Source organism: Lagopus muta, chromosome Z (assembly GCF_023343835.1).
Source record: "Lagopus muta isolate bLagMut1 chromosome Z, bLagMut1 primary, whole genome shotgun sequence".
Classification (NCBI taxonomy): Eukaryota; Metazoa; Chordata; class Aves; order Galliformes; family Phasianidae; genus Lagopus; species Lagopus muta.
The window spans coordinates 66,431,823-66,455,792 of NC_064472.1; the positions used below are offsets into that span (position 1 = coordinate 66,431,823).

Consider the following 23,970-nt stretch of genomic DNA (forward strand, 5'->3'; position numbering starts at 1 on the left):
CTTCAGGCATTTCCAGGTGTTATGTACAAGTACTACCAATGTTTGGTTTTGCTCCCATCATAATACCTAATACTCACATAGCGACTCACTTCTTGTAAAAACAATTATCACTTTTTTACCAGCTTTTAAAATAGCATCCTTTTTCACTTCTATTGTACGTATCTTTAGTGATAACACATGCATTCACTCTAGTTAGGATTTGGAAAGTTGTGTTTTGCTGTCTTTGATCTGATTGTTTAAGCTCCACTTTATTCAGAAGTACATACTGAATTTCTTAGCCAAATTTCTTGCTTTGCAAAGAGACTTTTAGCTTCTTTTTTCCCCTTTCTATGAGGATGTATTGAAGATCTCTGAGAATCGGTGGAGATAGACAGATACACTTCTGTTTTTGCCCCGGTTATTGCTTGGGAAGAAGTGCAGATAAAGACTGAGGACAGACAAATCACCACCTGTAAAGGACCATCTGTGTTGTGTTGTTGCTTGTACGGAGGAGTGGAGATGAGGTGTGAGAGGATTTTGGTTTCTGTGCATCACATGCTTCTCATTTCTTGTATGCCATCCTGAGCAGAGGAAAACAGAAGTGATGAGCTGTGTACTGGGTAGCAAAGGAGTAGCATCCTTAACAGAAGATATTCCATGATATGCAGAGTATAGGAGAAAAACTATTGTTTAGCTTTGAGGATTGATCTCCTGAAGACCTGCTTGTGTATTTTACGTGCTTTCAATGATCAAATAACTATATTAAACTATTTCTATGTGGTTTTGACTTCATTAGATTGCCTATTTTTCTTTTCTTATTTAGGTCTTTACGACTATGCTGAGTCACCAAAAATGTCCATAGAAGAATAATGGAAGCCCCTGAATACCTTGATTTGGATGAGATAGACTTTAGTGATGATATATCGGTAAGTATTTGTCTTATTTTGTTTATATGAATTAAGACAATTTTAGGTATCTTAGTGCTGATGTAACAAACAAAACAACAACAACAAAAAAAGGTTCTTTTTTTTGAACACTTCTTTTTACCTTACCCACAGAAATGTTTAAAATGTTGAATCTAGAATTAAATTTGGTATTTTGTAAAGAAAGACTAATCAGCTTAAGCCTTCTACCTTCATTAAAAAGGGTTTGTGAGTCAAATTAATATATTGGTTTTATTTCTAGGTTGCTTATGCGTTACGATTCTCTTGAATGAGTTACACGTTCTCTTGGGCTGGCCTTAGACACGAAAGTGACAGCTCACATTTCTCGTTTTTTTATTTTTTTAATCAAATGTACTTCCACTGTAAAAAACCCTCATGCCTTTCTCCTGTCTGGACTGCTCTTTCACCATGTAAGCTCTGCCCCTTCTGACAGAAGCTAGCAAGATGTTATGTGTAGTTGTGAGACAGCTAATTGTGATGCAGTAGAGTGCAGCAAGAGGCCAGACTCAGACTCCAGGGACTCAGAGTGCTTCTCCTTCATGTCACACCTAAAATAGCTCTGACTGTAAATGAGAGCAAAAAGGCTGTTCTTATAAACTGCATAAATTGTACTGTTTGAAACACCGACACAGTCTGTCCCGTTATTCATAGCAGTGTTCCTCCTGCTAATGTTTCTGCTTTTTGTGGAATAGAGTTTTGTGAGAATAGAGTTGCTAGTATATGTTGCTAATATAGTACGAGGTACTATGTACCTAGTAAATGAGGGACTTGAATACACCATAAGTATTTATTAATTCAATTTTCAAGTCCTGTTTCCTTCAACATTCTTCCTAACTGTAGTGGGGTCGGTGGCAGTGCTTTTAATTTGTTTTGTTTGTTTGTTTGTTTGTATTTTGAAGGTATTGGTTTTTCTTTATTTTGGTTTGGGTTTCTTGTTCTGCTTTGTCTTGCTTTGTAGCTTGTTTCTTTGTTTGCTTGTTTAACAAAGGGCCTGTCTTTTCCTTGAGCTTCTGGGATTCTTGATTCATTTTAAAGCATTCCAAGTGCTGTACTCACAGACAGGTTCAATTGAACAGGGTTTTGCTTTTACCTATTGTAACACTGATTTTTTATTAAAGAGGAATGTGGCACATGCCCAAAATATAACAGGACAATAAGCCAGTCTTGGAAGAATACCTTATTTGGGGCAACTTTCCTTTTATTACTGTTCTATAGTAGATCATGTCCTGGTGTCTGTTTCTGTGCTCAGTTTTGCAGGACTGTAAAACATAAGGGATATAACCTCTCTGTGTCTCTCCCATTGTGGCTGTTGCTGCATACTGGTGGGTTAGGTTACTTGTTTTTCCACTGACTGGCTCAGGCTGCCTGCTGTAATGTGCTGCTCTCTTATTGGATGCTGAGCCTTGAATTAAAAACCAGCACCAATTGTGGAGGTTGTGCTTTTAGTTCTACTTTCACAAGTAAGGGAATGAAGGATTTGTTGCCAGAAACCAGATTTATAAGAGAATTCCTGGTTATTCTGGTGCTCTTGTCACATCTTACCACGTACCATTCTGAGATAATCAGCCTGCACACTTTACCACCAGCCTGCTGTGGAAGGAGCAGCTGCACAGCACTGGTGGTAACAATTTAAATTGTTCCCTTTTGCACTCTGGTTTTAGTCCAGAGCAGAAAAGTACTGGTCAAAAATAATGGCAGCAAGAACACTGTTAGAGTGATGTGCTTGTAAAAGTACCTGAACTGGAAAGCACTGTGCTATCACAGTTCCTCATAGAGACCCTTTCTCCAAAAATGATTAAAATATAATAGATATCGAAGATAGTCTAGGATTTCTTTTAAAAATGCCTGGATATGTAAGTTGTCTCAGTTCCTTTTTTGTTGAACACTGTTTTTTTTACATAATGGAATTGAACATATCTCTGAAATATGATATTTATTCTGAAAACTAGGATGGCACAGTATCAGATATGTATGATACAGCATATCTCAGTGTAGTTTAAACAGCAGAATAGACTTATGGGACTCTTGCTTATATTAAGAAAAAGTAGCATTATTTCCTTAGTAACACGAAGCAAACAATCTGAATATTTTTTGTTATTCTTGAATAACAATTCACACAAAAATGATGAAATAACAGACGTTAACACCTTTACATTTCATTAAAACAACAGATAAACTCTGTAAGTAAAATTATGTTTTAAACTTTCTCTTTTCCCTATCTTTCTCTTTATTTTACCTATAAATGAGGAGGTGACTAAGAAGCTGTCAACTTGCCAGGTATGTTGACACACATCGAAAAGCTTCTTTCTGTCCATCTTTGCTTGGCAGAGCCCAAGATAGAAGCAGAAATATATATATATAAATTATTAGATTCAGGCTTTGCATAGCAATAGTATCAATGTTGTTTGCTTTAAAATTAGAAGAGTAACATGAAATACACGTGTAAAATTGTATAAAAGTAATTCTCCTATTTTATGATGTTGGCCCATGGCATCAGAAGTGAACAGCGGTGGAATGGCAGGTGGGGTTGAACCTTCCCACCAAGACTCTGTTAACATTCTATTGCTGTGTGACAGAGAGCAGTCTGACACAGAAGTGCAGATGAAGCAAAGGTGTGGAACTGAATTCACAGTTGGTAGTGTGAATTCAATGTGAATTCAGTTCCAGCTGCAGACAACAGAGATGTGATAGGCCAACGGGGAATGGCTTTAAACTGAGACAGGGGAGGTTTAGGTTGGATATTAGGAGGAAGTTTTTCACTCAGAGGGTGGTGAGGCACTGTAACAGGTTGCCCAAGGAGGCTGTGGATGCCCCATCCCTGGAGGCATTCAAGGCCAGGCTGGATGTGGCTCTGGGCAGCCTGGTCTGCCAGTTGGTGATCCTGCGCATGGCAGGGGGTTGGAACTGGATGAGCACTGTGGTCCTTTTCAACCCAGGCCATTCTGTGATTCTGTGAAAAACAAGTCAAGTTCCAGGCTGCCATGCACAGATAGTGGAGATTTTTACGAACACAGCGTGCAGGCTCTTGTTCATCGCTGGTGAAAATGCCTGGCTAGTGGGGGTAACTGTGTTGAAAAATAGTGTTTTGTAGCTGAGAATTTGATCTATTAAATGGAGTTATGGTATTCTTTGTATGTGTTGTAGTTTCCATGAAAATAAATAGGAGGAATTACTTTTGGAGGGATATACAGGTAAACACAAATAACCTAATTGGTACTCTGAAGATGTTGGTCATATCCATTAAGAGATATTCCAAGGAAAGTTATTTCCCACAGACATAGTTCTAGGCTAATCTTCATTTTCCTTTTTTTTCCCCATTTTTCTTCAAGAAATTATTGAGAAAAATCTTTCTTAGTCCAAGCATTGTTATTTACTTGTTCTCAAGAGTCTGGGAAAAAGGGTGATATTGCCAATTGTAGAGTCATAGAATCACTCAGGTTGGAAAAGACCTTAAAGATCATCGAGTCCAACCACAACCTAACCATATTACCCTAACTCTAACAACCCTCTACTGAATCATGTCCCTGAGCACCACATCCAAATGATTTATAAACACATCCAGGGATGGTGACTCAACCACTTCTCTGGTAGCCTATTCCAGTGCTTAACAACTCTTTCTGTAAATGTTACACAAAATTTACATAAAATGTTATTGCAGAAGTTTTCATTTAAGGGGATTTGAATAGCGATTAAGTGGTGTATCTTCCAATATAGCAAATGAAATCAAATGAGATGAGTTGGTTGGCTTACAGCGTAACAATTCTAAACAAATATATTATAATGAAGGGAGGTGTGTGCTTTCTCTGTCTAAATAAAAACAGTGAGTTGCAAATTTCAGATCAGGACACAATCGCTGAGGTCTTGATCCAGTGTCCATGAACTTGATGAGTTTGGTATCAATTTCAGCAGGAGCAGGACAGGGTCTGGAGTGTTTTGAGGATATCACATTTTGATGGCATGGTCTGAGAGTCACACTATGTGTCCAACTTTGCCATTTTACTCAATTTCGGGAGACTTTAAAAGTATTCTCTACTATGCAAACTTGCTCATTTTCACTTTTTTGTTTTTTGGCCTTTCATACATTGCTACACCTCGTAATGCAGTATTTCTTCTCTCTGATATTTCTCAGATGTGAGTCTGCAAGAGGCAGAGAAGTTACAGTCTCAACAGAGACTGAAATTTTATTTCTCTTATATTGTGTTTAAAATCCCTTCAGTTAAAATTTGCAAGCCAGCTGAAATTCAAAACATTGACTTTTGCATTCATTCAAATTCTGTAGCCCAGTTGTACTTGACTTACAAGTGTTTGTGAGATAAGCTGTTAAGGGAGATTCTGTTTTTCCATGAATTGGAAAATTGGCAATATCTTGTATTCACATGGAGTAGTTGTGCCTGCCTCTTGTCTTTTGTTTGCTTTTAATACTGTTCTTCCATTTTACAAAGTCCTTAAGGATGTGCTGAAATAAACTAAGACAGGTTGGCCATTGGCATGCCATAAAAGCAGGGAAAAAAAGGCACCAACTGTAAATCAGCAATCAAAAAGACCATTGCATACCTTGTCCTAGGAAGATGCCAATTACTGAATTTCTCTATCAACAACAACACACACTTGTTAATTAGCAAAAAGCACATACACTGACTAACAAAACACGCTGATCTCTTTACCATTCACTGATACTCATGCCCATGGTCAGGGCCCTTGGCTCTTGCTTTAGTTGATTGCTCTACTGGGAGACTGGGAGACGTGGGTTACATTTTCTGTGTGAAACAAGAACGTAGAAAGAAAAGTAGGAAATAATGAACTCAAAATTGAATAGCAGTAAATCTGAATGACATTCTAGGGAAAAGCTGCAGTGTTAGCCTGTTTTGCTATTACCTCTAGTAGCCTTGAAACTCCCTCTTGAAGAAAAGCTAACAAAGCTAACTGATGAATGAGAGATGAGTATAAGAAAAAAGAAAGTAGTTGTAGAGGGAAGAGCTGACAATGCATTGTACTTAGGGTTGGGAAAGGTCCCTTTTAAAAGAGTAGTTTCAGTGAGTTCTCCACTTCTTGACCAGAAAAGACATACGGCAGAAATGTAAGTATGCAAAAGTCTTTTTGAGGGCAGAGATGAGTGGGAGGAAACCTGTTAAGGATATCAAACCAATATGACTAAAATGTTAAAATGTATAAATGAATTCATAACACTAAACTTTTTTTGTTATTAGAGAGGGTTGTAGGGGTTGAATACATTTTGGTTTAGTGTTGAAAGAAAATTTGTTCTTCCAGGAAGAAAAGAAAAAAGGACAGAAAGAGAAAAGTCTTCCTGTTTTTGAGGATGCCTGACAAAGCACATAGCAGTGGAATACAAAAGGCCTTGTTCTAATTGAATTACAAACTGTGTAATAGTTTAAACTGCACCAGCTGGTCTTATGAAGCTACCATATTCCTTGGAGACATGTTCTTGGATTCTCTTAAGAATCTTACTAGGCCAGTTCAGCGTTGCCTTCAGAGTCTTTGTGCTGAAATAGCAAGATGTATAGCTTAACAACTTGATCTTTATTAAACAATAACTACAGTGAAGTAAAGCATATGGTGTTTGTGCTTGTGTGTGTTTAACTTATAATAATTTGTATTGTAACAGCATCTTTCTTTCTCCCTGTGTCAGTTCCTCTGCTGTTTTTGCTTCAAGTTGTCAGATCGGGTGCAGTCACAGCCCTATAGTTACCCACTTTAATGTGGATGGGAGTCACATGGCAGCTCTGTCCTAAATGTTTTAATTAGTAAGTTGTGTTCTTCCTGGGAGTACTTGTTGTAGATGAAGCTTATCAATTCATTGCTGATCAGAACATCATGGGAAAAACAGGCTTGGGAGGTTTGTGAAGCTCTATAACGGAACTGCAATCAACTGAGCAACAGACTTACTTGAACTTTCACCAGAGAAGTAAATAACTTCCGCAATTGGTTCTGCACAAGGTTGACTTTAGATACTTAATTTCACTTTAGTAACTTAATTCCTGTATGTCGGAATCTATAGCTGTGTAACTCTGGGTTACTTATACCACTGAGGGCATTCTTCAAGCTTATAAAACAAAGAGGAAGATTTATTTTTGGTAAGATGCATACATTATCCTTGGTTCTCTCCCTTTTAATGCTGCAGTGAGAGAACATACTGATCATAGTCAGGTGTATCTTACCGTGTCGAAGTAACAATGCAGGTTACCTTAATAAAGTCTGAATTCCAGACATGAGCGTTATGGTCTGATATAGGAATGGATATGTACTTCTCTCTGAAAACAGACCTGTAAGGTGTAAATATTCCTCGTTAATTTTACATAGTGCCTTTTGAAAATTTGAATTCTAATTGTTAATTACGAAGTATCTTGCAATATAAATGCCACAGTACAAGTCTGGTGGGCAGAGTGAAGTCTAGATTTACTGTGAGGTCCGAATTTATTCTCATACTTGATGTACCTATACATCCCATGGAAAGAATGTATGAAATATATTTGTGACGTGAACAACTGATGTACAGCAAAAAGCATTGCTGTGGTGGAGAGATTCTTTCCTGTGTCTTTGGAAATCTGATTGTGGGACACAAAAGCTGACACTGTCCGCTTTCTCGTGCTATCTCAGGGCACCATCAGACTGCCTGACGTACCCTCAACCTGGTAGATCTAGCCATTACCAATGGTATCGCAACCTGTTGGAAAGCCTTCCCTTTCATCTTCTTAAATTATTTATGTGATGTTTAGTTTTGTTTTGTTTTTCCTTTTTTACAGTACTCTATAACTTCTCTCAAGACTATCCCAGAATTATGTAGAAGGTGTGATTCACAAAATGAAGACAGATCAGGTATGATCCCCACTTCTGTCCACCCATCACTTTCTAGGCTGCTTTTTATCACTTACAACTTGGCAACAGTTTCTTCTTGGCAGTACTCTATTGTTTTGTTTTCTCTCATTTTTGTGCAGCTTTCTGGAAACATGATTTTTTTTTTTTTTTTTTATTTCAACAGATGTTAGTTCATTAGAAGGAAAAAAAGTTCCAAAAAAAGATTTGGCTGCATACAGATAAGTGTAGGGCTTCATCTCAGCAGCTCCAAACCACAGTATATGCAACAATTTACTTGAAAACCTGAGAAACCATTGGTGACAAGATGTAATAATGTAGGCGCCAATGAAAAAATGTTGGATACATTTACTACCCATATGGCCATGACCAGTTTGAGGGATGATGTTTTGCCAGAGTCTGAAATTGTATCAAGGATGCTACATGATAGAATCTACTCTAAGGCATACTGTAATAGTTAAGATTAAAGCAGAGTTTTTGAGTTTAATAGTGTAAACTAAATGAAGAATCATGGCATGTATATGAGAACCAGCTGGGGATCTTCCATCCTCCTGCCCTCCCCCTGATAAAAAGTGCATTCAGTGCTATTTTTCACTCTGTTAATCAGATTAATCCCCTTTTGTTTTTCTCTTCCTGATGGAGGAGAAATGAGTTGGTGAGAGAGCATTTTTGTTGAGCTATGAGAAGTTTATTGTGCTTTCATTTGATGTTTTAATTGAATATTCATTGATGTTGTGGAATCAAAAGATTTTTATAACATAAAGGGCAGACTTGGAAGTTGTGGGACGATGAAAGACTTTGGGAGCTGTGCTATACTTTGGCAAATTTCATTTCTTGATTTCCTTTCAGAGTACTGTAGATTTCCAAGGGGCATTACTAAGCTGAATCCTTACATGAGCTAGTTCCTCTGCCAGAGTCATAAAAGCCTGGTCTGCATAGCCCTGTGCCACTGCTCCAGGTAGCAAAGGGCAGTTTTCTTCCCCAAACATTCTTGCAGAGTCTTTGCCCACACCTGAGGACAGCAGTGATTGTGCTCCCAAAGTTACCTCTTGTAAGCAGAGATGCGAGGAATAAGGGAGACCCCCAGTCTTCTCACCAGCACTTTTCTCTCTGTCCCATCCATGCCCCATCTTTTCTCTGTCTTCCCCTGCCTTCCCCACTTGCATCCCACATCTTTGCTGTCCTTCTCCCATGTCCTTGCCACTATCCTCCCTCCTGTTCTCACACTCTGCACATCCTCTGCCCTGCATCCTTCTCCCCAGAAGTTGTCTCTGCTGTTGTCCCTTCCTGTTCTCCAGTTCCCCTGCAGTTCTCTCCCATATTCTCCTTTTCTCATCCTACACTCCCATCTCTTTCTTTCTCTTTTCTCTCACTTTCCCCAACCTCTTTCCCATTTTTTCTTCTTGTGACTCACATTTCGTCCCATTCCTCCTTGCATAAATCCCTCATTCATCCCACCAAACCTTTCCCAATATTCTTTCTACATTATGTCTAGACCCCACTTTCTCCCATTCTCCTCACTATTATCCCCACCACTCTTCTCCCTAGTGGTCAGCACTCTCCTTCTTGCTTCCTTTATTCCATTCTCAGTGCACATGATTTCCCCTTCCATTTTCTCCCACAGTATGTTAGCATTATCAGTATTAACAGCTGATCATTTGGTGGCACAGCATTATATAGTCTTTTCACAAAGAGTTAAAGTCATTCATGCACACAGCCACTTCAGGAGCAAGATGAACAAGATAAAGAAAGCAAGAATAGCCCCTAAGAAACATTGTGCTCCTTGTTCTGTTCATGAGAACTGCTCAGCCAGAATGGCAGCATCTCTATCTGCCTTCAGGAAGAAAAGTATCTTCTTTTTAGAGTAAAATGCTGACAGATAGCAGGATGAAGCATTGGTAGTGAGCTCTTCCTTGAAACCACAGGATACTGACAGTTACTTTCTAGTTCTGTTGTTTAATGATTGTCTCTGCAGTCAGACATTTTTCAATGATGATTTTAATTACATCTCCACTCATCCATTGCCTTGAAAAGGAGCTGGCAGAAGTAAATGCAGGCATTGCTGGAAGACAGTAGCAGTGCTGGGGAGTCTGCCAGTGGAAGTTAATTCAGAACTTTGGATAAAATTCTGGAGTCAAAAAATAGGTCTTTAGCACTGATAACAATATTGGCAAACTGGAAGCAGAAGTGAAATCTGTTTTTTTCACTCCACTTGTCACTTGTGAGTTTATGGATTGGAAACGGTACTAAAGTCTATTTATTTTTTTCTTAATCACTGAATACGCACACTTAATGTTGTACAGGAAGATACTGCTTTACATCTCTGCACAGATGTCATTGAAATATCAGTGGAACTGCATCAGTAAGCATTGCGTTAGGCTCAATCTGTTGATTTTTCATATTACTTCTGATGCAGCCTCCTGCATTAATGGGCCATTAAGAAAGTTCCACAAATAGTTGCTACTGTTCACAATTTATGATGAGGATAAACTGTATCATATTAGTGTGCATAATATTCCTGCTATTTCGTGTTTGTATTCAGTAGCAATTTAAGTAATCACACGGAGAAAAACAGATTTTTCAAAGAACTTGTCCATCTTCTTGCCTTATATGGACACCTGTATAGTTAGAGCTTAAACTTTTTTCTCTAAAACTGAGACAGTTGTGGAAGTAGAACTCTACAAGGATTATTTGTTAAAGGAATTTAAGTATGACGTGTTAGTTGTCAGACTAGACATGCCAGGACACTGAAACCATAAAAAACAGCAGCCTATTTCAGCCTTAGCTCAGAAAAAAATATTTGGTGCACTAAAGCAATTAAGCAAGAAGTGTAAGTAAAATAAGTTTCAACTTTAATGTATACGTAACTATGAAGACAATAATTTTCATCACAGGGTTGATTTAACAAATTTAAAGGACAGTTCCTCTTTCTGGAATTACATGTTTTTAATCATATGGCTAATTATATGGAGGTATAACTATTCCTTGTTCTCAGGTAAGTTTAGTAAATAGCCCAATAAGTACCTTTTTTTTTCTTCCACATTTGAACTAAACATTGAATAGTGTTAGCAATACATGAAGTGTTTGATTACGTTTTCCAAATTGCTCTAAACTCTTCTAACCCTAGGAAAACATACTGGTGTCTATGAGTCAGTATCCTTGCTCATCCATCTCCTGTAAATTTTTAATCAGTTTTTTTTTTTAACTGTTTCTTTCTGTCTCTCACCTTTGGTCGAATTTCTTGTTATTTTGGATGAGGACAAGTTAAAAAGTCAGAGAGATTACTTTCCTCCATGTAGTCCTTTCTCCTCACACTCCTTCTGCCTTTTCCCCTCCTTTTCTGTACTGGCTGGCTGTGAACACGGGAGGGTGCTCTGTGCAAGATGCGTGTGGAAGCTGTGCAATAGAATCTCAGCATGACTTCTTTGTGTCCTTCCTCAGAGTGAGGGATTTCTGACTCAGGACTCCTGGAACTGAAGTGTGTCTGCCAGTGCCCCTAGATTGCAAGGTAAAAGGTTTGCAGGATGGGAAAGAAGCTGCAGGCCAGAGGTGTAGGTGCAAGATTCGTAGGCCAAATCCTGTTTTATCCACAAGAAAGTGAAATTGAGGATAATCAGCTTTTCTTCCATTATGCTTAAAGAGAATGATCACCATAGCTAGAATAATAACCTCTAAGAAGGACATTGTTCATCTTCAGAAACAGAGAATTGAAGAGTATAATATAAATATCAACTCAGCTTTTTATTTATTTATTTGTTTGCTTGTTTGTTTCTGAAGTGAAGTGTTAGCTGGCCTGCCCATTGATTTCTGGCAACAGAAATCAGTTCTTTATGCTTCTGTTATTAAGCATGAAATTGCTTGCTTTCTCTCTAGGCAGATTTTCTATGGCCGCTTGAGCAAATGGTTCAAGACATCTCATGGAGTCATAGAATATCCTGAGTTTGAAGCAATCCTCAGGGAGGATCATCAAGTCTAACTTGTCTAACTAAGTCAACAGACTTCCATGAACCATGTCATTGTGCTGAAGAATATTCTGTCAGCTACAGTGACTTTCGATTGTCCTTAAGTATATATCTCAAATAAGAACAATATTTCACTCAGGATCTTTTTTTCCTGTAGTTAAAAGCAAATTCGTCTTTAGTGTCCAACAGTTATCTTACTGCAGAGGCCAAAGCCGTCATTACAGACTCACAAAAGAGTTTGAAAGATAGGTTTTCTATTTAACAAAATGAAATCAGTATAAAATGCTAAGGAACATAATATGACAGACAGTTTTTATCTCAAGCTGTTGGTTGTTAACTATAACAAAAAATTAAAATGAAAATTTGATTTTGAGGCAAAGTGTTTATTCACTGACACTCTTATTAATGTTTTGATGACCTGGAAAATATGTACTGTTATTTAAAAGGATAGATTATTATTTATCCTTGTTTCTGTCATTTCTAGAGCCTTTCTTTCCTTTTATCCCACTTAAATGGGAACAATTCCACATTCATTTTATCAACACATGATTGTTCTTTAATTCAGACTCTCCTGCCTTAGGGTTTACATTAAAGAAGTCTAAAATGCACTCCTGAAGATTATTAATATATTAAAACTGGAGAACAGTGCCACCTTCTGTTAAAATTGTTAAATATTATTTCAGTTATATTAATGAAATCATAATAGGTCGTTATTCAGATGTAGCTTTTATTATTTATTGATATGCAAGGGGCATCCCTTTCTTCACCTCTTGGAACTTCCATATTGCTGCTAGTGTTGGAGATGAATGAATGCTAAAAAGTGAGAGAAAATTTCTAAAAATTACCCTCATGTAGGCAACACCTTGCTGTCTGTGTATGAGATCAGTATCTTGGTGCTCTAAATGGATCTGGAATAAGTACAAGACTTAATTGACTCAAGATGCTCTATTGAAGTCATATTGTAAGGAAGATGGTCAGGTATTTATTTCAGAGGACAGTAAAATTCCCAATGTGAACCTTTTTTATATATAGTGACCCAAAATAATTATAGAGTGATGCGGTGTTATTAAAAAATAGATATGGGCAGTTCTCAGTGATCATCTGAGACTTCCTTAATGGTGATGACTAAAGTGGAGTAAACTCCCAGTTGTCCTTGTAAAGTAGGAAGTATTTCAAGTAAGGTCATTTGAATGCATTCATCCTTTGGTGGCAACAGAGCCAACCTAGCAAAGTTTGCTCTTATAAACAATCATAGCCTAAACATTAAAGAAGCTCTTCACTGTGTTCTCAGCAAGGGCAGGGAGTATCTCCTGTATTTTCAAATACTTACTGAAAAGTTCTTATGGCAAAAGCTGTCTCTTCTTTTGTCTTCTGTCAGTTTTACACATTATTTCCAGTCTTGCTACTACCTGCAAAAAGGAATTCTTTTTTCAGAGTCGTTACATCTTCCTTTACAGAATAACTATGTCAGAAGGCAAATCTGAAGGATATTTTGTCCAACTTCCTGCTCAGAGTAGGTCCAGTTACAAGAGCTTTCTCAAGGATCTATTTTCCAGATGGCTCTTACTATAAAGAACTTTGCAACCATGATACTTTGAGAAAGTGTTATTAGGGAAGCAATCATAGTAATAAACGTATTCAACTTCAGAATTTCATAGACTTTTGAAAGGCAAACTAGGTATGATTAAATCAGGAGATAGCCTTACCATATTGTAGAACTATCAAATTCAGAGCTCAAGCAAAATACTGTTCTCCATTACTCACAATTTTCCTTCTGTTTTCTGACTGTTTAGATACGGATTTTACAGAAAGCAAAGGCTGAAGTACCGAAAATTTAGAGTTACTACAGTCTGGCTCAGGTCACCGGGCAAACATAGCATTAGTGTTATTGATTACTGATAACTATTTGGATAAAGGGAAGTCATGCAGTTCTTCTGCTGGACAGTGGTTCAACACAGCTGACCATAAGATCCTGCTGTCTGTGTTGAGAAAAGATAGCCAGCTAAAAGGGCTCCATGGTGATATAAAATCATAATGAGGATCACCCATAGAAGAAGAGGATTTAACACACCTTTTCAGTTGTATTAAACAAATATCTATCTGTCTAACGATTCTAGCAGAATTCAGATTGACCCTTATCTTTACAGCCATTTCCTGCCTGCCTGTACCATTGCCCATTCTATATCCGAGCTGTTCACTAGTAGCAGTTGTGACTGCAGACAGTTAGTCAAAGCATTAATCTAAATGAGGCCATAGTGATGGTGGCAGAAAAACACTCTTAGAGGTTTGACCATTTCATCAGATCCACAGTCAGTCAATGTCCTGCAAAGGTGAACTGTTCTGGGTTCTCTGTTAGATGGATCCATGAAGATCTTGTGTGGATCATCTACAAACAACACTCCATTATGGTCAGTTTCATTTGGACATATACTGTTTGGCGTACAACCCTTTGTCACCACCTTGTGTTACAAGTGCTGTAAAGCTCAGGAAACCATCAGCAGTTAAAGAATGTTACTGAACCCTTATGCCAGGGAGACAGGCTGAAATTCTGTGAATTTCAGAAGTGAATTTCATCTGTAGTTTCCATAGAGACCTGAAGTAAAAGATTTGTTCTTTGTTATTTTCACTAGAGTCAAGACAATGTAAAGGTATTCGAATGTCAGGCTTCAGGTTGCATGTATCCCAGCTCTGCCCTCTTAATTGCCCATAAAAATTTATCTGTGCACTGGCATAGATAAAACTCTTTGAGGAAAACTCTTGTTTTCCCTCAGATGCTCATATATCAGGTAAAACTCTCCATCATAGCTCTTCACACCTTCAATACTTAAATAACATTGAAAAATACTTTCAAGTCAGCAGATGCTTCCAACTGGAAACTATCATTATCTCTCTGAGCTAATTCCTAAAATCAAATATGACACAGTGATTGAATTGCCAGAGAAGTTCCTTTTACATCACCCCTTTTCTAATTATTTGTCCTCCACAGTTCCAGGGTGCCTTTAAGTGAATGAAATTGTAAATAGGCCTTCAAGCCTCTTTATTCAAATCTTGTGTTTTCTCTTCCTCAAGGTAAGCACAGAGCATAATACGTGGTGAAGAACTACTTTCACAAATGTTACCCTTCCAGATTTTCCTCAGATACTATTCCCTTTCATGCTGAGGAAAATATTCAGTACCTCAGGTCTATCAGACCTATACTTCTATACTGATGACAATAAAAAGTCTTCCAGTTTTTTTGTTCCTCTCCTTGTCTAACTACACTAGCATAACAGTAAGATCATGCAAGTATCTCATGTTAATGATTAAAAGTTAAGGAAAAAAATTTGACAACACTGTTGAAGAAAATACATTTTGTTGTCACCATTTTACATTTGAAATATTGGTGCATGGAAGAGATAGGGCTTATCCAAGAATATATCAGAACTATTTGTCACATTCTGGAATCACATTAGCTGTTCCACTTTCTGGTCCACTGCTTTTAGCTCAAGACATCTTTTATTGCTGTTTATAAAAGAATCAAACAGTATTTATTTGACCCAGACATTCAATGGCCCTTGTCCGAGTTCATAAGTAAGTGTGGAGAAATGAATGAGAGGCTTTTCCTCAGGAGCAGCTGTTGAAGACGATGCATGTAACTCTTGCCATACCCATGTTTTGGAAGACAGACATTGCTTTTGCTTTCTCCAAGAACAAGCAACTGAAAACAGGATGGAGGAGTGTCTAGCAATGCCCTGCTCTGCTCTGGCCAATGTTCTCAGTATTTTGTAGTGGGAAACCATGCTGTAAGCACCTAAACTGTAATTTTGAACTTACAGCATCCAAGTGCTTTCCTCACTACTGCTTATGCGGTTGGGTGCCATTTTCTAATCCTTTATTAAGTGCAGTGTAAATTCATCATCCCAATTAAGCACAGAACACATTCATAAGCCAGTAGAAATACTGATAATTGTTGTCAGTGTCCCAGTTTGTTTTTCTGGAGATAGCATTTGTAAAGAGCTGCTCCTCCAGTATGCTGGGAAGAAAAACACTGAAGAAATGCAATGGCTTTATTCCTCTCCATTTGTGATGGAATAAAAAAAATATATGTGACTGTGCAATGGTCCAGGACAGATTTGACAGATTTGTTACAAAGGTCATAGCTTCTTTGTGGTGTCTGATTTTACAGTTTTATCAACAGTGGTTTCTGTAAATGCTTGTTATTAAGGTTAGAAAGTGGAAAAAGTGCAAAATAAATGTAAGCTTATAGAAAGTGACGACAAACAAAATGTTGATGCCTTTCCCTCTGTCTAGACCCCCGTGTTAAAAACAGTGTTTTCTTAAAACTCAGACAGAATTCATTTCCATACTGAGTGCTTAATAGTTCCTGTCAGAACAAAACAGCTGGGAAACATGTGGTATCCATTTGCCTGTATCACTTGGAAAAAATTTCACATGTAAATAAAACCAACATAAAAGTGTAGGCCTTTGAACCTAGAATCTTATACAATACATAAATAAGTCAGTACAGTGCATTCTTTGTATTGGCCCACAAAGTTACACGCCTTCTGATTATCATTATTTTTATTTCTTTTTCGGAAATGTATTCTTAAGCACTTCCAAAAGTATTAAGGTAATTTTCAGACATCCGTAACTACTAAGCTGTGCTAATCTTTCACTTCAAACATTAATGCTGCACTGAAAGTGTATATATCTGTTTCCTTAGGAAGGTGTTCATGGCAAATTTGACCACAGATTAGATCCCACTGATATGCAGTTAGCATGTGTAATAAATCTGCTGTGTTTAAGCTGCATTCTTGACTTTGAGAGTGCATTAACTCTTAGTGTACAGTAAGTGGAGCATAGAAAGGAGAAAATGCCTATGCCTAGAGTTTTTAGTGAATTTAGTGCTCTACTGAAAATAACAAAATAAAGAAAACTCTTTATCAGAGTTCAACTAATTAAAGAGAACATAAATATCACCAACAGGAACTGCAAAGAAGTGCAGGTCTGATAGGGTTAAGAGTTCAGGTGCCTTGAGCTCTCTTCCTTCTCTGCAAGTCAGATTCACTGATGAAACTCCAATGTGCTGAAATAAAGCTCTGGAAGGTCCAGAGCTATAGGGGTGTGTGTGTTTGTGCATGCATGCGTGCGCATTAAGGGATGGAAAATTGGACCAAGAAGCCCAACGTACAGAGGAGAAATGGAAAAAGAGACATTAAACCGGAATACGTAGGTCTTAATTTTCAAATCACGCAATCATAGAATAGTTTATGTTGGCACAGACCTCCTGAAGTCACAAAGCCCAACCTCTCTGCTTACTCAAGGTCAGCTAGTGTAAGTTGCCCAGTGCCATGTCTAGTGGAATTTTAAGTAGCTCCACAGACTGAGACTCTGGGCCACTGGTTGCAGGACCAACGTTGCAGCAAAAAAGTGTTTTCTTCTAAGTGAGGGCACACAGCTGTTGCTTTCCTTCTTGCATGTTCAGATGGCAGCAAAGCTAAACACATATCTCTTGTCTGGTCAGTGAGCAGAACTGTGAAGAGCCTTGGCTCTTTGTTCTTCAGCACTTCCCATCATTTATTTATACACATGGAAAAGATTCTCCTGAGCCTTCTCTGGATTGAATAGTCCCAGTTCCTTCAGCCTCTCTTGAGATGAAAGAGATTCCAGTCCCGGAACCATGTTAGTGTCTTTGGGCCTGATTTATTCTAAGAAGTCCGTATCATTCTTGCACTGGGGAGCCCAGAAATGCACCCAGCACCTAACGTGTGGTCTTGCTGAGGCTGAGCGAAGAGAAAGGTTCACCTCTCTTGACTTTCTGTTTTGATGAAAACAGGATTTCTCATTCTCATATGAAAACGATATGAGTCTTCCAGAAATATTAGCCCTTAAAATACATATTGTTGTTGCTGTTGCTGAAACAGATTTTTTTTTTTTTTTTTTTTTTTTTTGAAGCCTTTCATTGGCCTCTAAGGAAAGGCATCTTATTGCTCTGGAGCATCTTTGTGCAATTTGATATTTGCAAAAAGCAGTGCAAGCAAGAATAGCTGGGCAAAGCCACTGTGAATGCCACTAGTTTTTTTAATAATGCCTATTACTTGACTCAAACTGCTTTATTTATAAATGATCATAGAATCATGAAATCACACTATGGCCTAGGTTTGAAGGACCCTAAAGGTCATTGAGCTCCAGCCCCCATGCCATGGGCAGGGATGCCACCTACCAAATTGGGCTGCCCAGGACCCACCCAACGTGGCCCTGAACGCCTCCAGGGACAGGGCACCCACAGTGTCTCTGGGCAATAGTGCCTGTGCTTCACCACCCTCTGAGTGACAATTTTCCATCTAACATATAGCCTAAATCTCCACTCCTTTATTTTAAAGCCACAGTGAAGTCTCCCTGGATCCTTCCCTTCTCCAGGCTGAACAAGCCCAGCTCCCTTAGGCTTTCTCCATAGGAAAGGTGCTCAGCCCTTAGATCATCTTTGTGGCTCTCATCTCAACCTGCTTTAGATTACAAAAGCTTACAGTGTATGTCCTGTTTGAAGACTGCAGTTCTAGAGTGTCAAATTCTTCAGCTCTTAGCACAGAGTTGCGATTAAATCTGCTAAGGTATGAATGAAATACGGTGTTGTGTTATTCAGGTTTCTGGTGCTTAGCCAGGTCTACCTTTGAAGCATATTATATCATGTCACTCATCTGGTAACAATAAGCAGTTCTAAGTCATATTCGTCTATTTTTCTAGTTTCCAGCAGCAGCTGGAACTGTGGTGGCTCTGCTCTTATCGGAAATGCACAGAAACCAACAGGAATTGCAGATGCGTGCAATAAATTCAGACCAGTGAAGAGGGTTTCCCCATTAAAGCATCAGCCGGAGAGCTCTGAGAACAATGAAAGTGATGACCAAAAGAACCAGAAGGGTGAATACCAGAAAGGCAGCGACTCTCAGCCTGCACCTCCAAATGATGACCAGAGCCCAGGAGAAGGAGAAAACCTTAAAAGCAAACACATTGAGCCTACTGTTCTGCTTGGGGAGCTGGAGCACTATGACCTGGATATGGATGAAATTTTGGATGTGCCTTACATTAAATCAAATCAGCAACTTGTTCCTTTCACAAAGGTAGCCCCTGAGAAAAAAATTTCTGGTGTATGCTCAACAGTGAATGGTGTTAGTGGCAAGACCTGCTCTACAGAGAGCACAGAGCCTGCTGGGGTGACACAGTTCTGTGTTCTCTCTCCTGTGAAAGGCTCTCAGCTGAGAAAAACGCAGCCCATTGTTGTTGATCAGCACAAGCATTTAACAGAAGAATTAGAGCTTTCCCAGCCTTTAGCGAAGTGTAGCTCAGTCCATGAATCTGAAGCCCAGGGCAAAGGGTTCCTCTGTAGGACATTTGTTGGTCCTCAGACTCACAAAACTGGGAAGACTATGCCAAACTGCCACCTGAGGACTTTTCACCTGCAGACAGCAGTGGCAGAGAGCAAGCAGCTTGAGGAACTGAATATGAGCTGGAGCAGAGCAGGGGGGCCAGAAGAGAGGAGTGAAGAGGTGAAAAAATTTAAGAGCATCTTAAACATTGTAAAGGAGGGGCAAATATCATTACTGGTAAGTATCATCTTTTTTCATAAACCACATAGAATAGGGGAGTTCTGTGCTGTGGTTTGTTTCGCTGGCAAAGCTTATAAAGTGTGCATTTTGAATCACCACTTGTTTTATCTTGTATGCTCCTTAGAAATTTGGGTGACTGATCTTCCAAAGGGAAGGTTTTCATTTCTAACTCAAGTGTGTAGCAAAGATGAGATACAAGATTGCTAGCTTATGTAGTATCCTAAAATCTTGTACAGGATAGGCATCGTAACTGTAGAGTTCATTTGTACATCGAATTTAAATCTTAGCTGGGTTTTGTTTTTCAAAACATTTGTGGGTTGCTTTGTTCAATTATTGGTGGTTTATCTCAGTTATTATTTAGGGGCTGACAGTGGGAACAGAGGACCTTCTGTTGTATTCTGATTATTATTCAGGAGCGTTTATGCTGACTTGTTACAGCAGCATTCTCAGACAGGAGTTTTCTCTAACACTCCATTGGCCTCTGACCTGTATGAAGTTTTCAGTAATTCCAGCTATGTGATCAGACACTGTCGATGATGTTTCCCGGAGTAACGAGATTCAAGTGAGCACAGTGATGCAGAACACGTGATCCCCACTCAGAATGGCTGGAGGAGGTCCAGCATCCATAAAACTGTTTTTGTTAGATTTTTGTTTAGCTTCTCTGTTTATCAGTCTAGCTCAAGCACAAAGGCATGCTACTAGCATAGCAGCAAAAACAAAGGCAGACATTCAAAGACTAGGCAGGGACAGGAGAGTACATTAGAATGCTCTGCAAGAAATAAGAGTAAATTTGCCCCAAATTGTGAAATGTTGGTAACTGGTAAAAACAAAGCAGACAAACAAAAAATAAGGGCAGAGTAGGTAGGTGGGAGAAAACACATACTTTTTTTCCAAACAAGTCAAAACCTCTGAGTCAAGTGTATTCATCAGCAAGTGGTCTGGCAAGTCTGCACAGCTCTAGGAATTTACCACTGTTGCTGGAGTTTATCAATCCAATTGTTTTGTCTGAAAATTAGACTTGGGCAGGAGTCGTGTATTAAGTCATGGTTGTGACTTTGGGTAAATATTCCAACAAATTATTTCTGTAATGGAAACAAGCTACCAAATAAAAGACTTCTTGTGTTTTAGCTGTGTTTTAGATGACGCTAAATACAAGCTGACACTTTTGTGATGAGCAAAACTAAACAGCTACATTTTTAGGAGTCAGTCATGGATGCTTCCTGTTCAATGACTCATTATTATAATGCCAAAAAAGAAGAGATAGAGAAAACAACTGTAAATAGGCAGAATTTAGGAAAATGCAGATGTTTTTACCAGTTCTTTGTTGGACTATAAGCTAAAGCTACTGAAGCTCTTGCACTGTTATATGCCATTTGCACCAGGAAAGAAACTAAGCAGTGAATCTAGTCAATGAGCAACCTGCTTCTGTCCTTTTGCTAATGGTAGCCAGGTGCTGTACAAATGAAAAGCTTCTGATTTTGAGATATGAAAGAACATAGCTATGGGAAAATGTCTTTGTCTTATATCTTGGGTTCTAAGGCTTAAACTTCACAGTATCTTTTCATCCTTAGTTGTAACTAACATAACACCTTCTTTAACAGCCACATTTAGCAGCAGATAATCTGGATAAGATTCATGATGAATGTGACAACAATCTGTTGCATGTAGCAGCATCAAAAGGACATGCAGAATGCCTGCAGCATCTCACTTCTTTGATGGGTGAAGACTGCTTGAATGAAAGAAACATGGAGCAGCTAACTCCAGCTGGTTTAGCAATAAAGGTAACTCAATCTCTGTCTCTACTGTAGTGTGACATAAGGGCAATTTAGCTTCTTTCTGTGATTTGAGTAGGTAATAGATCCAGCAGGATGTTATTTTTCAAGCCTCTTGTTAAATGGAAAAAGAACAGGACCATTTAAGCCAATAAGTCTGTTATGATGTGGGATACTATGTCAGCTATACAAATAACACTGATGTTTTGTATGTTGCTGTCACTGAATATCATATTTTAATCAATTAACTGACTAAAAAATTGCAGTGTTCATAGGAACATTCATATAATTTGTGCTCAGTTGTATCTGTAGGGAACATAAAAATTCTTACAAATATATGTGAGATCTTGAAAGAGAGATGCGAAACCGTGCTTACAAAGCATGAAAAAACTGATCCACATCTGGACTTGAAACTTTCTGGCTGTCTGGAACAGTTGCATCAAAGTTAATATCTACATTTTTACAGAGCAATCCATAAGAAACTGCAAAAATTAGTGTGAAAGCATACTGGAAAACCTACTACATAGCAAAGTATGGAACTGAATGGTGATTCTTGGCTAAAGTAAAACGTGCTGTGTACTGAAGGCTGGTGTAGGGCCAAACTTACCCTGAGTCTTTCATAATTCAGGTTGGATGGTCAAAGACCATTCCTCTTAGTCACTGAATACCTTAAGAACAAAAAATGGAAGTGGTGACGACTGTTCCTGATTTTTCATTTTTTTTTATTGTTTGCTTCTTCGGAAACTTGAGTAACTGACAGACAACTGGTAGATTCTAGCCTGCAGGTTTGTATCTTGGAGAGGTCATTCCAATGACCTGGTGACCTCATACTGGTCTCAGGGATTTTATTCCATTTAATGAGAATAAAGTTAAACAGATAGTTAGCTACACTAATGAATTGCTCTTATAAAAGTCATATATTTAGCTTCAGTACCCTGGCCCATGTCCAACTTGAATAATTATATTCTGCCAATTTGAAGTCTTACAGTTTTACTTGGAAGTAGTTTTCTTTCTTGTTATTTCAAGATAGGTCGATAAGACATTTATGATATAGCTATGTTTGACCTTTTTTCTCCAGAACGATTGCTGTTTAGTAATCAGTTTTTGTAAAAGTTCTGTCACACCTGAGCCATGCTTTGGCATTTCTAGAAAAATGTGTAAACATAATGGAATTATTCATGTAAAGGAGAGTGCTCAGGCCCGAGAGTTTCTAATGAAGACCTGCATGATGGCTGGGCTGGTCATGTGCAAGAGCCTTAAAGTGATGTGGCATAACTAAACTATACAGCTCTTAATCCTTACTCCCAAAATACTCTGATACCGAATAGAGTGGACTTTATTCTTCTTGCTTGTACTGTAACTCAGATAATGATATACCATGTGGGACACACATCTCTGTTCCACAAGAATAATGATTATCAGAATGAAATAAAGCTTGTATGCAGGAACATACACTTCCATGAAAGGTAGTTTCAGCAGATAATTTAGTGGTGACAAATAGCATTTGCCAGTAAATAATGAATTATTATAGCGAGTGATTTTGATTCAGGACTTCTTTCTGACATAGAGCTAAAAGCTACAGTGAAAACGTAATGGTATATTGCGGCCACGTTTATGGCTTATTTTTCATGACTGTGTAGAAACTCTCCATGAATTAGAAGAAAAATATGTTACATACCAGGTACTTCATTAATTCATTATATTAATTTTAAATTTAAATTACATGATTATGATACATAAAACACATTTATCATTTAGGCATGCTTACTAATATTTGAATACAAATTTGGTGATGAAGATTTTTCTAACACAATGAAAAGAATACAAGTAATTTCATTGCTAAGAGCTTACTGATATTCAGAGAAATAGAAGAAAGTAAGTGAAGTAAAACAATGTGCACTTAAATGTGTATACACATGCTTATATATGGAAGAAATAAAATAAATATCAAATTGATTCTGTTTTTTTCCTTCTTCCAAGTAATTTGAAATGGGTTAATATTTTTTACGTCCTTATCCTTGTTTTTGTAAAAACAAATCTGGAACTTGAAATTGATATTTCTTTTCTTTGCACAATAACTTTTTCCTTTTTATGCATTCAGAAAGCTTTCTGTGTTCTGTGTCTGCTGGCTTGATTTTGACTGAGTGCTTGAAATATAAATTTTTAGCTATATAATAACCTATATATTCTATTAGCTATAACATATATTAACCTTCATGGAAATATCAGTGTGCGTTGTGATAAACTGCATCTGCTGAGATATAATTGTTGAAAGGGGAAACTGCAGCAAAAGAAGCTGCAAAAACCTCCTGCCTTTACACCAGCCCACAAGTAAGCTCTGAAGAAAATGTATCCATCTATTTTTGCAGCACCTACATCCTACTTTGTAGAAATTTGCTGTAAGAGTGTAGATAGCACTTAAGGACTCTTGAGATTGGGATGTAAAAGGTGTTCAAAACAAGAACCACCTCCTTGTTTGTGTTTGATCACAACTGGTGCCACTAAAAAAGGGCAGAGGATCTTAGTAATTGGAAACTTTGCTGAGAGGCACTGAGGCATCCATCTGCCTCCCACATAACTTCTCTAGAGGGGTTTGCTGCCTCTAGAAGAGGATACCAGGTATGATAATGCCAGATGACTACTATCCCTTCCTGGTGTTTCAAGCTGGCTCACACAAGGCTGTAATCAGGAAATTGAAAAATACCAAAAAAGGCTTTGCATCCCTTGGAGAGGTGTTGAGGGGACTGGGAGCATGGGTAGTGTTCTCCTGAGTCCTCAGTTGGAGACTGGGATACAGGCAGAAGGAGTAAAAGAGTCTGAGTTGCCCTCTATATTAAAAAGTGGGTAGGCTGTGAGGAGCTCCCGCTATGTCACAGTCATGAACATGTTGAGAGCCTGA

The 23,970-nt window shown here is 38.2% G+C and overlaps 1 protein-coding gene across 2 annotated transcripts in view; it reads left to right on the top strand.

The window, feature by feature from the left end:
* The window catches only part of LOC125686606 (synuclein alpha interacting protein), an 82,727-nt gene that overhangs the window by 32,182 nt on the left and 26,575 nt on the right, over nucleotides 1-23,970 (top strand). For both annotated transcript variants that reach the window (XM_048930775.1, XM_048930774.1), the window contains exons 2-5: nucleotides 803-905; nucleotides 7,685-7,757; nucleotides 18,440-19,296; nucleotides 20,901-21,080. In XM_048930775.1, coding sequence (XP_048786732.1) covers nucleotides 849-905; nucleotides 7,685-7,757; nucleotides 18,440-19,296; nucleotides 20,901-21,080 — 1,167 coding nt within the window. In that variant the 5' untranslated portion in view covers nucleotides 803-848. The remainder of the gene's footprint in view (nucleotides 1-802; nucleotides 906-7,684; nucleotides 7,758-18,439; nucleotides 19,297-20,900; nucleotides 21,081-23,970) is intronic.